Below are 18,149 nucleotides of genomic sequence, written 5' to 3' on the forward strand. Positions count from 1 at the left end.
GGGTACCCCACTACACCTGGCTTTTGAGTATAGGCCAAAAATTGAACCCCGATCTCCCACCTCATACAGCAAGCACAACCACAGGGGGCAGAGGAGATATAGGAATTTTTCTTTCTTTAAAAAAATGTTGTCAAAGAGCATCTGTGCTCACAAGACAAGAGATAGGACAGGAAAAGCACAAAAGCACCTTCCATGGTAAACAGTGACACCTTGATTTCTTCTCCATTTCTCCCTCTTTTTGGGATTTTGGGCACGCCCACATAGGTGCTTGGTGTGGTTTTCAAGCCATTGGATCTGAGACTCGTACCACACAGTTGACCATAGGTGATCCAGCTGCCTTACCACCACCCCACTGGTTCACCCTGAATTTCTTTTCTTTTTTTTTTTGGAGAGGTTTTCGTTATAGGGCACGTGCACTCACCAGTCAGACAGAGAGAGACATAGAGACAGAAAGCGAGAAATCACCCCCCAGAGGGGATGGTCACGCCGCAGTCCCTTCTCCATTCTCCTCTCGGGATCTTGGGCACGCACGCACACGCGCCCGGCGTGAGTTTTAAGCCACCGGGTTCAGGACGCGAACCGTGGTCGACTACGTGGGAGTCCAGCGACATAGCCATTACGCTAACTGCTGGTTTCCACCCGGAATTTCTTCAATTACCAGGTTAAGCATTTTTTGCTACCTATTTTCTAGCCAATGGATTTCCTTTTTGAAAAACTGTCTACTCGTGTCCTTGACTATAATTTTTTTTATTGTAGCTTTTGTTTTCTTTTCATTCTTCTACCTATTCTTATTTCTTTTAAATTAATTAATTAATGTTTGCTATATGGCATGTATGCTCACCAGAGAAAGAGAGGCAGAGACAGACAGAGAGACAGAGACAGAGAGAGAGAGAGGGAGGGAGAGAGCAAGCCACTAGGTTCGGGCCTTGAACCATGGTTGGGCATGTGGGAGTCCAGCACCTTAACCACTACACCACCTGTGGCCCCACTGATTCTTATTTCAGTAATGTATTTATCATTAACTAGTCAGTAGAGTTTGAAAAACACTGTCTTTGGGCACAAATTTATACGTATGTAGCAATGGAAAAATGATAGAGAAAGAGAGAGAGAGAGAGAAACATCCTCTACAGTGTCTGGAAACATCGTATTCTTCCGGTCTCTCTTCCTGGAACCTAGGACACTTGCTTGTTTACTGTGTGTTTCAGGCTGTTTGGACTGGCATTCGCACTGTGGTTGCTATGATCCAGCTTCTCTGGAGTAGCACATTACTGCTGTGCTATGGAGATGACCCATGAAGAGTTATGACTGTACCCAATTGTTTTCTAAGGAGACAGATGTACACATGTAGTATCCAAGTGCACATGCACACACACACACACGCATGAGGAGTCTTCGAAAACGTTTATGGAAAAGACCATGCGTGAATTTCAGAACTTTTTTGTAACACAATAAACTTGTGCTTTAATGCTATTCTCCACCAACTTTTTGAGGTCTCTTATATGTTAAAAAAACAATTTGTTTTTAAGAAAAGGCCTTAACAGACCTCATTAGATCTCAGTGGAGCATGACCTGGAAGGAAATGGCAGAAAAATAAATGGACAGAGTCTATTCTAGAGAGTGGCAAGTGGGCAAAGGAAATCACCGAACAGGGTAGACTGAAGTCTGGACTCACCTGTGCTGAAGTTACTTTAAGATTATAATCTTTCTAGGCCAGTCAGTGGTATGGTGGTTAAGGCACTGGATCCCATGTGACTAACTGCAAGGTTCAAGTACTGGATGTGGTGGCTTGAAAAACATGCTGAGTACATATGCATGCATGCCCAAAATCACAAGAGGAGAATGGAGAAGGAATTACAGCATGGCTGTCCCCTTTTAGGGGTGATTTCTCACTTTTTCTCTCCCTCGCTCTCTGCTCCCTTCTTCCCCCCTTTCTCCAGTTAGTGTGTCTGTCCTGTAGTGTGCATGCACACGTGCACACACGCACACACACACACACACACACACACACACACATAGAACATAACCTTTCTGGACATATTTCACTTTAAGTCATTTGCAATGCAGTTTTCCCTATACCTTCTGTCCTTCTACAAAGGACATAAAACCTGTTAGGCTGCCTTGGGTTTGTGGCCCATGCAGAGAGAAGGAATGGGAGTGCGGTGCCCTGAGGGGTGAGGTTGTTCAGGGGAAGAGGGCACATTGCAGACTGCCAGTAACTGTGGCACTTTGCTACTTCAGCAGACGTGGGAAGTTGGAGGTAGGCTACCCCATGCTGTTCCCCACCTACCCATCCCATTCCACCCTTGAAAGGATGGGGGGAAGCTGGATCCCTTTCATCTTACTCTCTAAAGACCATTTGATCCCATCTGACATCTTAGTAGAAACGGAATTTGATATAGTCCCTGAGCACTCTACTCATGATATTTGTATCGTGTTGAGAAAATCTTTTCATCAGTCACCATGGGAATCACTGTGTTCCACAGCTGTCCTTCTGTAGAAGTGCTCTTTGACTCATTTAATAGCTTAATGGTGGAGTTCTTAGGTATTTAGAAACTTTTTACTTTTACACATACTATTAGACCAAGCATTCTTGTATATAATTTATGCCAGTCCAGTGATCTCTTTTGTATAAACCTCTTGACACAGGGTAGCTGGTTCACAGCTTAAGCACATGTAACACATCAGATAGTCTTTCAGAAAGAATGAAGGGGCCCCATGGCCTAGTAGTTAAGGGAGCGGGATTCCACATGACCGACCACAGTTGGAATCTCAGCCCCCAAAACTTGGAAAGCACATCAAGTGTGTGTTTGTGTGTGTCCCAAATCCTGACAGTATAGGAGAAGAGATTGCAGTGTGACCATGCCCCACTGGGGGTGCCTTCTCCCCCTCTCTGTCTTTCACTGGCAAGTGCACATGCCTCTGGCAGTTAAAAAGAAAGAAAGAGTGAACCAGTGTCCATCCTTCCCAGCAATGTCTGCAGGTGCAGTGGCCAGGAGTAGTGGTGAGTCACGATGGACACAGCCGACACATTTTCTCTGAGTGTTTATACTAGATTCGAGGACAAGAGTTGTGTGTTAGAGGGCATTGGTCCATTCTCAAAGTTCTGACCGAGCGGTGTGAACCAAGTTCACTTTCCCACCTTCCTGAATAACACAACGTAAGATGAGTGGTCCCTTTGTCACCTTAAGGAAAAACGCGTATCACGCTGGTGTAGAGTGGCTCTACCAGGTTAGTGCATGCAGGTTGTTAGCCGCAGCTCTGGACTCGCCTTTCACTTTATATTGTTGGAAATAGCATCTTTGGAACTTGGTGCATATGTTCCTCTTATTACTCAGCTTTGGGACTGGTTGACATTTTAGCTGTGTTTTGTGGTGGGATAACTTAGGTCATCACTGATGGCCTTGCTGTTGGAGGCCTTTTATAACACATGCAGAAATAAAATTGTAATTATTCTAATGACAAGAAATTTAAACAATTTGTCTTCAGTTTAGTGGAGAATTCAGGCCTGCTACAACCACAACCCAAGCTTCTATTCTTAGTCCGGTTAAGGAACTGTTAAGCAATCTTGTTTTTCCTTTCTTTCTCCTAGTTTTTGAAATTGTGAAACATAACCAATACAGAAAAGTGAATAAAACATAATTATCCAGGTTGGCAAAAAAAATTTTTCAGGCGAACAGTGGGCACCCTTCAATAAATATGTTGTGGTGTTTCCAATTTCCGCTTTTCCTTAAAATAATACTCTTGTGGAAAAAGTGATAGAGCCCTACACGTACAGGCTCAACCAATTACCAGTGACCACGATTGCAGAAATGGGGTTGAGAGGGAAGTCGGGGTGCTGCAGGGCCAGGACTGGAGATGGAGAGGATAGCCAGGTAGTCCTGGCTGCATTTTCTGTTCTGATTCTCTACTTTTTTTTTTTTTTTTTTGCCTTAAACATGGGTTAGAAGAGGAACTGTATTACTTTCTAGCTAGAAAAGGAAAAAGAAAATGTGGTGGAGTTCACGTTTATTGAAGGGGTGTGCAGTCCTTCCTGTAGCAGCTCTATAGAGTTCTCATGGAAAAGCTGGATATTTGGGGCCCGCAGATGGTGTAGTGGGTTATGTTGCTGGACTCCCACATGGCCGACCACAGTTCGAGTCCCAGACCTGATGGCTTGAAACTCACGCTGGGAGCCTGTATGTGCATGCCCAAGATCCCAAGAGGAGAATGGAGGAGAAGGGATGTGGTGTGGCCATCCCCCCGGGGGGTGATTTCTCACTTTCCCTCTAAATGTCTCTGTCTCTCTCTCTCTCTCTCTCTCCAGTAAGCACTTGTTCCCTAATGCAAAAATCTCTTTAAAAAAAAAAAAAGCTGAATATTTATCAGAATAACTTTGTAAATAAGTTGAATTTAAAGGACCCACTTGGGCTCCTGCTGTACCATGTTTTGTACTATCTTTGTTCATTTTACATTTTGTTTCTTTAATTAAATAGATTGCCGAGCTGGGTGAAATAGCATACATTGAAAATCTACCCATCCTTCGAATTCTCAATCTTCTAAGAAATCCAATTCAGGTGAGAGATCATTTATGGTAGGGGTGATGGAGGGGGCAATGAGAACGATCTTGGAATTCTTTTTGTTTTAAATTACCTTTGAATTCTGTTAAGAAGTACTTTAGATAAAGAACATCAGAGATGTGAATACAGTTTTTCTCTCAGGAAACAATTAGGAGGGATAAATAGCACCTAAAATGACATTTTTCAGAAATACCATCTTTCTTGACTCTGCTCAGTGAAAAGTAAAGCCTGAAAGTGAATGTTGTTACCCACTCTGCCTGGTTATTTGTGACTCATCCTTGGTGGTACTGGGAATTACAGGATGGAGCTAATGAGATTGCAGAGCAATGTTCTTTTACATTAGCAGATAAATGGCGTCCGAGTGCAGACAGGATGTGGTTTCTATTTTTAACAGAGGGAAGAATGTAAGATTGGATATCTAAAGAATTTTGCTTGATGCAGCCCTGGAATTGGAGTGTCTATAAAGTACTTAGAGAGCGTAATATACAGTTGTCCTAGGTATCTGCAGGGGATTGGTTCCAGGACAGCCCATGGACTCAAAACATCCTCAGGTGCTCGAATCCCTTCTATAAAATAGCGCAGTATTTGCTTCTAACCTACACATATCCTCCTGTGTACTTTAAATCATCTCCGGATTACTTATAATACCCTCCACAATGTAGGTGCTGTGTAAATAGTGGCTATATTGTGCTGTCGAGGGAGTAGGGACGGAAGTGTCTGCATGTTCAGTGCAGACACAGACACGGGCGCCCTCACTTCACAGCGCGCGTCAGCAAGAACGTGACATTTTCTCCCCGCAGTTGGCTGAACCTGCAGATACCGAGGGCTGGTCAGTTCTTCCCCGGGGTTTCCTAGCCCCTGGGATTCAAGAAATGGAGACGGCTTTTCAAGTTCCTCTCCTCTTGTCCATTGGTACATCCTTTTCTCCCAGCCTCCCACACCTCCCCCCTTTTCCACCTGTTCCTCGGTTGCCCTTTTCCTACCTCAATCCTTCCTTTGCCTTCCCACAGACTCTGTGCTGTGTATGTATTGCCGAGTACCTTATTTGGTGTGTGTATTTTGATGAACATGTCTGGACAGGTAAAAGAATAAAATCAAAGATTTCAAAATAAAAACAGCCCTGGGAATAGTGGCAGGTGATTTAAAAGCATCTTTGGGCAAGTAATGGGCAGGGCTTAAAGTGGCTATCACAGCCCAGGTTCAGATCCCTGAAGAGTGTTTGCACGTGAGTATAAACATCACAACCCTTTGACACACGTTAACTCACTTAGATACAAAATCTCGCCTTCCCGTTTACACATAGACGTACATAAAAGATACCTTTGTATACTTACTTTACAAACATTCTCATCTACTGAAGGCATTATCCACCAATATCTTTCTCTTCAGAGATGTAGCTTATTTTTCTTGTTGTTTTTTGTTGTTGTTTTTAGAGATTTTTGCTATAGGGTGCGTGCACTTGCCAGAGAGACAGAGAGAGACAGACATAAAGCAAGAGATCATTCCCCGGAGGGATGGTCATGCCGTAATCCCTTCTCCTCCATTCTCCTTTTGGGATCGTGGGCACACATGCATATGTGCCCAGTGTGAGTTTTAAGCTGCTGGGTCCAGGACTTGAACCATGGTTGACTATGTGGGAGTCTAGCAATGTAAGCATTACATCACCTGCTGGTCTCCTTGTTTGTTTTTACGGTTTTTGCCATTGGGCATGTCTGCTCACTGGAGAAAGACAGTGAAAGGGAAAATGAGAAAACACACCCCAGGGGGGATGACCATGCCACACTCCCTTCTTATCCCTTCTCCTCCTGGGATTTTCAGCACATACACACACGTCCAGCATGATTTTCAAGCTGCCAGGTCCAGGACTTGAACTACAATCGGACTTGAGGGAGTCCTGCACTTAACCATCATGCCACCTGCTGGCTCTCAGAGACATAGCTTCTTAATGCAAAACCAACTCTGATTACATTTCTAAAAGGCGGATAATCCCTTATGGGGCAGTTGGTAGGGAGTAATAAGAATTTGTTTTATAAATGAATACTATTTTATTATTATAAAAAATTTTATAATAAAGAATATGGAGTAATTCAAAATAGTATAAATAAATAACAACAAAATACTAGTAAGTAGTGAGGTTTTGTTATTTACCATAATGAAAATCTCTGAAGTTAGAAGACAGGGTTTGAGTCAGTGGTCAGAAATGAGATGAGGTGCTTCACCTTTTCGGAGGCTTAGTTTACTCTTTATAAATAAGAAAATTCTGGCCCAGCTGTGTGGTAGCACGTGCTGGTAGCCGCTGCAGCTGTGTAGGCTGAGGCCACATGGGAGGCCTGGGTTTGATTCCTGGCCCACTGTTAAAGCCAGATGCGGTGGTCTGTGCCTGTGGTTCCAGACACTAGGGAGAAACATGACCTAGTAAGATCCTGTCTTGAAAAAGAAAAAGACGTGATGGTAAGTAATCCTACTGTCCGGATTACCTCACAGGAAGATTAACAAGGGCCACACATTTGAAGAGCTTGGTAAGTTGTGGGGCACAGTCTGCTTTTTTTGAGTCGTTAATATAAAGGGGCTGGTGAGCACGAACATGGGAGACCTGGAAGGTTGTGTGCAGGAGTGACCGTGGCAGATGAAAGACCCAGCGTCATGCAGTTAGAGTGCTGGCACCTGGTGCTGGTTGACTTGGAAAAACAAAGGTGACTGAATGGTCCTTTTGCTATTTTAAATAGGAAAAATCGGAATACTGGCTCTTCATCATTTTTATGCTACTGAGATTAACAGAATTAGATCAGAAGAAGATTAAAGTGGAAGAAAAGGTAGGTAATCATAGCACCTCGTGTGTTTATGTGTTTAGAGCTAATGCTGCCTGCTACAGAATCAGTACAGTCAATAAGTGAATGTACAGTCAATACGCTCAGCAATGTAGAAGTTCATTATTTATTTGGAGAACGTTTACTTCGCCTAGTGTTTCCGGCCAGTCTGGCTGCTTCCTCTGTGCTCAATGAAATGAGGGACACAGGCTGGAGAAGAAAGGAGTTTATTCAGTAACAAGTTACAGGGAAACAGCAAGGACTCTCAAACTCTCAGAGAGCACAACGCGTTCTTGGTGCTTATAGGTACGAGATGCCTGCAGGTGTAAGTCACTCCTCACTACAGTCAATCAGTCAATCGGAGTCATTATCCCCATTCTGTCAAATATGCATTCCTGGTTTCTCAGCCGACCACTCCTCACATGAATCCCCTGTGACTCAGCATTCGGTCAGATAGTTCTCATTAGAGGCCTTTTGTCATTTCTGTGTGGCTGCAGTGTGGTTAACCCTTAGAAACTGACCTGAGACACTAAGATCTGTCCATTTGCCCTCCCATGAAACTGAGCATCAACATAAATGCAGTAGAAATAGTGTCAGAGAGGAAGAGAAGCAACGGCCCACTTAGGCTGGCGCCAGTTACGGCCAACTCTCACTCTGATTGGATCTCTATTGTATTGGGAGGCTGTATAATTCTATCTATGTTGCTTTAAAAATTCATTAACAATAAAATGTATCATAATGTCATTCTGCCATATAATCAAAAGGTACTCAAATAAATCACTACTCTGACATTTTAATCCTTAATTGTGCTCTTTAAAATAATGATTCATCTGGTCACATCATGCTAGAGTAACCAGACCTCGAATGTTAGCACCTGCCTCCTTCCCAAACCTGTGGTAACTGTTTTGTCTTGCTTTGGTGGCTGGTGACAGCTGACACCTCTACGAATGAGGGGTTTCTTACGCTGGATGCAAACTTGAGATGGGAATGAAAACAGGTATAAATATATTGAGCAGCACGTATTCCATCTCCCGAGTGCCTGTCTGAAATGTTGGTTAAAAATAGTTACGGGCGCTCGTCTGTCGTTCTCACACACAAAGGCACTTACTAGGTCTCCCTTTTCCTTTAACGTTTTACTAAGGGAATCAAATGAAAAATCACTTATTAAGTAAAGACGCAGTGGATGAGGAGTGTACATTTCGAGGAATAGCAGAGACAGGAGGATAGAACTTCCTATTAGGAAAAGCCCCGTATTCTTAAGTGGAGAAAGATATGGTGAAAAAGAAGGAAGTTTTAGTAGAATTTGAGACTGAGGGAATGGTTCTCCGTGATGTGGCATGAGAAAATATGTCCCCAATGTCAACCTGGAATTTAGAACTTAGGAATTTCAGTCTTTGTCATGCTGAAAGGTGGAATGTTTACTTTTTATCATAGGCTCCGGAGGTTGTTTTCCTTTTCTTAACCTTTTCCCTTTTCAGACCAGGAAGTATAAAGATGTAGGGGAATTAAAGGACTCCACTGTGTTGTGTGTGTGTGTGCATGTGCATGTGTGTATATATACATGTGTGTGTGTGTGTATACTTTAATTGCCTGAGGATGCATGCCCTCATCTGAAAGACAGAGATAGAGAGGGAAAGTGCACCCCTTCAGGGTCACGGGCATGTCATAATCCCTTCTTCTTTATTTCTCCTTTGTTTTTGTCTTTTTTCTCGGGAGAGATTTTTGCTATAGGGTGCGTAGCACTTGTCAGAGAGACAGAGACAGAAAGTAAGAAATCTCTCCCCCCAGGGTCAGGGGGGATGGCTACACCGCAATCCCTTCTCCATTCTCCTCTCCGGATTTTGGGCATGCATGCACATGTACCCAGCGTGAGTTTTAAGCCACTGAGTTCTAGACTCAAAAGCAGTCGACTACGTGGGATTCCGGTGATGTAACCATTATGCTACCTGCTGGTTCCTATTCCTCTTTTCTGTGGGGATGTGGGGCACACGCACATGCACCTGAAATGTTTTTCAAGCTGCCAGGTCTGGTTTCAAGCTACCAGAGTCAGTAATATAGGATCCAGTTCCCTTAACCACCAGGCTCTGGGACCAGCCTCTCCACTCAGTATTTTAAAATAATTATCATCATTTAGGTGTCAGAAAAGTTAGAGTAGATGTGAAGACTGAATACAAACCTTCATGGGCATGTGTTAAGTTATTTTATATACCGGATTGCGTGTCTAGAATATTTCATGAAAGAAAATCTAAACCATTTGTCTGTTTTTTAGAATTGAAACATTGTTTTCCCTTTACCTCTCTAATTCTGAAAAGGTTGCAGCTGTGAATAAATACGACCCTCCCCCTGAAGTGGTCGCGGCCCAAGATCACCTGACCCACGTTGTCAACAGCGTGATGCAACCACAGAGGATCTTTGACAGGTATGTATCCCAGAAGACCTTCCACCGGGTGGAACTTGGTGGGCAGGCAAAAGACAGCGTCGTCATTTTCTCTAGCCTTTTATTTTGTGACTCACTTAGTTCCTGTAAATACCGCTTTCTCACCTTCTCTGAGGGAAGGAGTCAAGCCTTTTTTCCTTTTCTTTTCAAGTTTATTTATTTCTTCCATGAGTGACAGATAGACAGCACCCACAACAAGGTCTTGATCCCACTGTCCATCTCCAGCTTCAAGCAGCCTTGGATCTGGGGCACGTTCATACTGGCATACTCTGGGATCTTGGGCACGCCTCTACTTGGCATACTCTGAGATCTCAGACACGTATGTACTGGCACACTCTGGGATCTTGGGCCCGCATGTATGGCATACTCTGGGATCTCGGGCACACATGTACTGGCACACTAAGGGAGGTCTCCAGCCTTGAACTTGGAACCTTCTCACGTGGCTCAGCCTCACAACGCATTATAGTTTTAGCATGGTGCCACCACTCGGCCTGGGGGCAAGTCTTTCTTTGATAGACTAGGTTGTCAGTTATACCATGTTTCCCCATACTTGAATATGTTGCTTGCTCCTTGGTGTGTTTCTATGGTGATAAACTGATTGGTCTTCTCTCTTTCATGTGGTCCTTGTATGGTGGCCAGCCTGTGCCATACAACAATGAAATGAAGAAAAAATGGTCAACTCTTTTGTCTTAAATGCAAACACACACTTAATCTCATCACAGAAAATTGTGATCTATTATATCCATTGCAAGTTTTTCCTTAGCCATGAGGTGAATGCTAAATACTCCTACCAAAGCTGTTCTGTGAATTCAGACCATTAGAGAATTCCTAGAGAAAGCCCAGCCAGTCTAAAGGAAACTCCAGACAGACTTTACATTGAGCCGCTTTCCACCCAGCAGGGAGGAGTCTCCCAGCTTGATTGAACTCATGAATATCGTCTCTCACCTCTAAATTTGAAGACAGATTTACCATGGTTCCTCCATTTCTTTTGCAACAATCTGTTGGAGCAGATGGCCATTTGTGCTATAAGTATAATGCCGAAATTCTATCAATACCCAAAGGCATTTTAAAAATACTTGTAAAATCTCTTGGCTATAAATGGCTTTTCTTCTTCATGTGATATTTGCTCCTGTACTTCATATGCTTGGCTTCCCACCGAGAGGAAGATGTTTTATTTCACAACCCAGGACATGATTTTTACGTATAATTTAATAATGTAGACTCTGACAGTTTTATATGTTTATGGTAGCCCTCTAGGTGAAATGATTTATCATTTATTTACATACATCTGGAAAAGCACAGCTGATTTAAAAGAAGGGCATTTGTATTTCTCTTCTAGTTTATGAGATTGCAAGTTGTTTCATGCTTTAGGGTACATTTTTGTAAATATATATGTATAAAAAAATTTGCAGCAGTGTTTGATAAATACCTCTTTCTTGATCATTCCCAGCTGCTAGGCAAACAAGAACAGAGGCCAAGCAGGCCCAGATGCTCCATCATGGAGCAGAGTTCATTATGAAAGCTTGTGGAGACAGGCCCAGCAGCTAGTGTGCAGGCCTGCCACTGCCCTTCCTACTCTGGGCTAGTACACAGCTTTCTGGTGACATCAGAAGTCAGGATCCCTGAAAGGAACCCTGACTCTTGGCTTTGGGCCTTGTACACACTACATTACTGGGGATCACTGTCCCTTCTCCTGGCATGACTAGAATGAGGATACAGCATTAAAAGGACATAGCCAAACTTTGACTCTGGCTTGAAAGTCATGGGTAGCTTTCTTATTCTCTGGTATGATAACCCTCTCCAGGCTCATTTTCTATATGTTGTCCCAAATTTGGAGTATTTCTCCAAGAAGCCCTAGTACTAGTGAGAAGAACTATTATCCACTCCCATTATGAGTGCTAGAGATACTCATTGCTACTCATTGGCCATTATTTCTAGGCATTTTAGTGGAAAGAGCTAGGGAACATATTTCTTTCTGCCCATCTATCCATCTAGTTATCCACCTATTCATTCAACTGCCCACCCACTCACCCACCCAGCCAGCCAGCCAGCCATCTATCTTATCTACATCTGTTCATTTTATCTCTATCTCTACCTCTGATCTATATCTAAACAGATATATCTGTACCTATCTTTAAAAAAAACCCTAATTTTCTTTATTATTATTATTTTCTAATTTGACCGGAGAGACAGAGAAAGAGAGAGAGAGGAAGTGAGAAAGCAAGCCACCAGGTACAGGACTTGAACCACGGTTGGCTATGTGAGTGTCAAGCACCTTAACCACCATGCCACCTGCCAGCCCTGATGTATCTGTACCTCCTGAATTCATATTGATACTTACAGTTCAATTTCAAGACTACAGTTAAGTTTTTACTTAACCTCCTCTCTATTATGTCTGCATTTGCTTTTCTCTCATATTAAGAATCCAGCTTCCCAGAGACACAGAGGAAGATAAAATTAGAAAATTCCATAGTTATTCATTTTTAAAATCCCATATTGGACCACAATGATATCGTAATACCAATACAAATACTATGACCAACATAATTACTGAAAACATTAGAACCCTTTTTTGCCTATGCTCTACCCATTCAGCTCTTCTCCATGTTCTTTACTGTGGTGAAATCCACATTGATAAGATGTAAGATTTATCACTTTAGCCATGTTTAAGTGTACAGTTCAGTGGTATTAAGTATATTCACAATGTTGTCAGCCGTGACCACAATCTATTTCCAAAACATTTCATTACCCCAACCATGGGATAATGTTTCATTCATAGACGTTTTTGCATATATCAATGGTTTATGTTTTTATTGCGGAATAATATTCCACGGTATGGATGTATCACAGTTACTTTTACCACGCGTCTGATGAGGGACGTCCAACTGATTCCAGGTTTTGACTATTACAAAAAAAGCTGCGCTGGGGGCCAACAGGTAGCATGGTGGTTGTGTCACTGGACTCCCACATGGCTGACCACAGTTCAAGTCCCTGACCTGGTGACTTGAGGATCTTGATGCCACGCGCTTGTACGCATGTGTCCAAAATCCTAGGATGAGATTGGAGAAGGAGGGATTGAGGTATGGCCATCCCCTCCGGTGGGTGATTTCTCACTTTCACTCTCACTGTGTCTGTCTGGTGGGCGCACTTGCCCTATGGCAAAAACCTAAAAACAAACAAACAACAAAAAAAAACAAATGAAGCTGCTTTGAACATTTGCATGCAGGTTTTTGCACATGTGCAGTTCCGGCCTGCCGCTTGCACAGGGAATCCCGGAGCCATTCTGGCTTCTCTGTCTTGAAGCCTGTCAGTGCCACCCATGGCTTGCTTCCCCTTCCTTCAGCACACATTCTGGTACTGCGCAGGTTTGTGGTTCGTAGAGATAATTTCTCTGCCCGGTTTCATTACACGTGTTTTCCATGTGCTTCAGTTTGCCAAGTTCTTTTCTGTTTTTTTTTGTGTGTGTGTGTGTGTGTGTGTGTGAATATTCAGAAAGACTGAAAAAATTGTGCTGTCTCATCATTTTCACAGAATCTTTATAAAATCTATACCTTCGTCTTCATAGAATCCAAACCTCAGCCATAGATTTTTGAAAATATTCTATTTCATTGTCAATTCCTACAGTCTGTGCCATGAGTGGAGTCTAAACACATCCGCACAGCATGTTGAAGATTTGATTAGTAAATGCACTCTTTGGTCTAGTCTGTAGGCTTGGAAGCTAAACTTAGATTCATTTATCAGCTCTTCCTTATTAGCTATTATCTGGGTAAATTAATTAAACTCTCTGTACTTCAGTTTCTTCATGTGTTAAATGGGGATAATGACAGAAACATCTTCATTAGCTTCTTGATAATTAAGCAAGGAAACACTTGAAAAACTTCTAGAGCAATACCTGGCCCATAGTACTACTCAGGTAAATTTTAGTTATTACCATCAAGTTTGCTTTGCATGTCTGTGTTCTAATTCCATAGGTATGGAGGTTCCACTTTAAATCTCAGAAGGTAGTCCTGTTTCTGCCATTGATAAGTTCTGGGGGAATACTTTATTACAGCTGCAAGAGCTAGTATCTCTTACCACATTTTTACTTTAAGAAATTTTATTAAAGTAAATTTACATAAATGTATATTTTACCTTATTGTTCTGCTTTCAGTATTATTTTGGCATACTATAATCAACAAGTTTCTAGCAAGTAGTACTATCTTTTGTTTCAAGAAAAATTAATTTAATTTAATTTATTTATTATTATTATTTAATTTGACCTGAGGCAGGGGGAATGAGAAAGCAAACCACCAGGTCTAGGACTTGAGCCATGTGGGAGTCCAGTGGCTTAACCACCATGCCACCTGCTGGCCCCAGTACTATCTTTCTGTATAGTCTGTACATACAGCAAGTGCTTCTTCAACTGACTTTATTGTGACTGCGACGTAGAAACCTTACCGGATGCGTGCAGTTAGGACGCTGCGTCTCTGATGGAGTCAGGTAGTAATGGACTCTGGTTCTGTGTTGCAGCACTCTTCCTAGCCTAGACGCTCCTTACCCCATGCTGGTATTGGCTGGTCCTCAAGCTTGTGGTAAACGAGAACTTGCCCACCGCCTCTGCAGGCAGTTCAGTACTTACTTCAGATATGGGTAAGTTTGCTTATTGACTCATGAGACTTGGAAATCCATTCCAGTTGTTGCATATATCAATAGCTCATTCCTACTAAAATCTCAGCTATTGCTAATTTGGGCTGTTTATTTTAAGCAATTTCAAGAACATATAAAACAATGTGTAAGTTATATTGCACAGCAAAGTTAGAAGTGATAATTAAATAGGATGTTTAATAGGTATTTATTTATTTATTTTTTGCTATAGGGTGCATGTGCTCACTGGAGAGAGACAGAGAGAGGCAAAGTTAGGAGATATTCCCTACCCCCAGGGGGATGGCCTTGCTGCAATCCCTTCTCCATTCTTCTCTCAAAATTTTGGACACACCCATACACACACCTGGTGAGTTTTTCAAGCTGCCAAGTCTAGGACTTGAACCACAGAGTCAACCATGTAGGAGTCCAGTGCTTTACCCTTCACGGCTCCTGTTGGCCTTGGTGTTCAATAGGTATTCATTCTTGGTAAGAACAGAACACCACGAGAGCGTTAGTCCTTGAAGGTGAATTATTGATAAAATCAGATCAGTGTGATCATCTGGTCCTGGGATGACTAGAAATCTTGATTCTCATGTCATTTTATTGATGTAGGAAAGATCATTTCTCAAGTATTCTAGCAATAGAAGAACTTAACCAATAGCAAGGAGAAGTGAAATATTTCATCTTTGATGAAGCAGATAGGAAACACCCTCCCCCCAAACAAACAAGGCTCACCCTGTCACTACACTCCTTTTCCATAAAAGTCTTGTCAGCTGTTCATTTACCACTAATTGTGCTCTGATATACACTGTCCTTTTTTTTTTTTTTAACTTAATCCTCCAAATGATTAACTTAATTTACTGCCAACCCAAACCACTCTCCAGGGGGTGCAAATACACATCTTTGTAATTGAGCATAATGGTGTTTGAATGTAGGCTCCTCCTGATGCTGCGCCACATGACAGTGTGAGTATCCGTGTTGTGATGTGTGACGGGCAGGCTGTGCTCCAGTGACAGCCCCTCCTCGTCCCTGCCTGGAGCGCACACTGACAGCTCCGAAGCGTCTTATCTCCAGACAGGTCTTCCTCTCTGGGGGCATATTTCAGGAAAAAGGACAACAAAGGGGCAGCTAAAGTTTTTCTTTCCTTTCCTTCAGGTTAGCATTCAATGCACTTAAAAGTTTTCTGGAGTGATATTTTACTGAGTGGTTCTATGATGACCCAGTTAAAGTAGAGGAAGTATTTGAAAAACTTGAACCATTGGGAAAAAAAAAAAAAAAAAAAAAAGAAGAAAGTTTTTGAAAAACTTAAACCATTGGGAAAAAAAAAAAAAAAAAAAAAACAAACTTCCTCCAGTTGTATTTTCAGATTTTTTAGAGATTCTGGGAATCAGATTTAGAATTGTCACTGTGTTTTCTTTTATTTTTATGTATGGCAAATAAATTACTTTTTAGATTAGTGGTGTCAGTGAACTGAGAATGGGACTACAGAGATATACAGGACAGCAAGAAAAACGAGTGCAAATTATTTTCTAATGCTATTGCTAAAAATTATTTTCTAATACAATTTCTTCCCTTAAGCTGCACATATTCAAATAGTGTAAATACTATTTTACACAGGCCATTTATTTAGATATTTAAAATTACATCTCTCATTTGAACAACTCCAGGACACAAATACTATAGAATAATTTATTAATTAGTCTATTTTAAACACTCGGAAGTAAAAAATAAATAAATAAATAAATAAATAAGTGATAAGTCAATATTAGAATTAAAAAGTATGGAGTGCCATTATGTTCATAATAGAGTACTGAGTCTGTTTCAAAAGATAAGCGGGGCATAACAAAAGAGAGGTCATGCTAGGGCAAAGTGTCTGTACTGGAGATTGTGCTCATGTGTGCATCTGGAACGTTTTAACAAATCATAATGACCTGTGGATCCAAGGCTTTCTCTAGCTCCTTTCTCTTCTCTGATACCAATTACAGTGCAAATGGTTGGTGGCCCTCAGTAGCCCCGTGCTTTTTATTTAACTATGATATGCTACTGCTGAGCATTGCTTGTCTGATATGGTTTTGGAGGTGTTTATTGACTCGCTATCCAGATTTTGATCTAGTCTGCCCCTAAAATGAATAATTGGCCAGGCCCTGCAACTATTTTTTTTTTTTTTTTGAGAAAGAGATTTTTGCTATAAGGCATGTGTGCTCACTGGAGAGACAGAGGGAGACAAAGAGAAAGAAAATGAGAAATCACCCCCCAAGAGGGTAGTCACGCTACAATCCTTTCCCCTCCATTCTCCTTTCAGGATCTTGGGCACACACGCACATGAGCCATGTGTGAGTTTTAAGCCACCAGGTCCAGGACTCAAATCTTAGTTGACTATGTGGGAGTCCAGCAACATAACCATTACGCCATTTGCTGGTCCTGCCCCAACTGTTCATTTTAATGAACTCCTCTGGAAGGCCTATCAGTCATGCTTGTGATTGGCTTATTTTTAATGTGTTTTCTCTGCTCACCTATAGTCCTACTGAGGGTAGGGGCTATGTCATCCTTGTTCAGTGTGGACATTGAGGCATATGAGCACTGAGAACTTAATGCACGTATGATAGATATTTGCTGAATGACTGAGTGAGTGAGTGAATGGACAGCTACAGTCATAGTGTTGTATGCCACATTTAGAGAAAATTACCTAAAAAGCATAGGTAACGTTCTTTGACCTCTAGTGATCAATATGTGGAGAGACAGAGGGATTCATTCATTTGTTGATTCTTCCAATAAATATTTATTCAGTTCTTTCCACATACTAGCCCCCGAGAATACAATGAGCATAGTACAGTGAGGTCCTTGCTTTAATGAAATATCTAAGCTAGTGGGAACTTAGACCTTAGGTAACTGGTGGCATGTGAAATTTGTGGGGAGGCACAAAATGATAAACCAGAATCCTAAAATTACTTCTTACTCCTATACCAACGTTGCTGCCGCTGCTGTAATTTCTGCTCTGCTGGAATTAGTGGTGAGTGCGAAGATCCTGCCCCTATAACTATGTACTCACTCTCCTCACCCACCTGCCTCATGGGCTCAGAAGCCTTCTTCAGCTATTCATTGTCTTCCTCATGGAGGAAAGGCTAGTGTTTTTTCAATGGCAAATCATTCTAAGAATTTCATCAAGATGTGGATCAAAGACCATATTATGGGATAAAAAGGGTGTTAGATAGACAGTAAGTTCATCCATCCATCCATCCATCTATCCAAGGGAGATAGTACTACTGTTATAGGAAGCAAATTTTAATTTAGACTAATAATAAAAACCAAGGCCAGCAGGTGGTATGGTGGTTAAGGACGCTGGACTCCCACATGGTCAACCATGGTTTGAGTCCTGGACCTGGTGGCTTCCTTTCTCATTTTCTTTCTCTCTCTGTCTCTCTCAGGTCAAATTGGAATATAATAATAATAATAAAGCTAAAAATAATTCTTTAAAATAATAATAATAATAATAATAAAAACCAAAGCGCATCTTCAGGGAAAAGTCATTGCTCTTATTTAAATTTTTCTTTTCCTTTATTCTTATCCAACATAAGATTTATTTATTTATTTATTTGTAGGCTTCTTTTTAAAAATGTATTTATTTATTTATTATTATTCAATTTGGCCAGAGAGAGAGTGAGAAAACAAGCCACCAGGTCCAGGACTCAAACCACAGTCAACCACGTGGGCATCCAGCACCGTCAC

General features: G+C 41.7%; 1 protein-coding gene across 1 annotated transcript in view; it reads left to right on the plus strand.

The window, feature by feature from the left end:
* Positions 1-18,149, plus strand: part of LRGUK (leucine rich repeats and guanylate kinase domain containing) — a 130,806-nt gene that overhangs the window by 44,473 nt on the left and 68,184 nt on the right. Inside the window, exons 8-11 of the mRNA XM_006144992.1 lie at positions 4,473-4,553; positions 7,283-7,369; positions 9,676-9,782; positions 14,310-14,429. Of these exons, the coding sequence (XP_006145054.1) occupies positions 4,473-4,553; positions 7,283-7,369; positions 9,676-9,782; positions 14,310-14,429 (395 nt within the window). The remainder of the gene's footprint in view (positions 1-4,472; positions 4,554-7,282; positions 7,370-9,675; positions 9,783-14,309; positions 14,430-18,149) is intronic.

This window comes from Tupaia chinensis, unplaced genomic scaffold (assembly GCF_000334495.1).
Source record: "Tupaia chinensis unplaced genomic scaffold, TupChi_1.0 Scaffold000140_1, whole genome shotgun sequence".
In the NCBI taxonomy this organism is placed as follows: domain Eukaryota; kingdom Metazoa; phylum Chordata; class Mammalia; order Scandentia; family Tupaiidae; genus Tupaia; species Tupaia belangeri.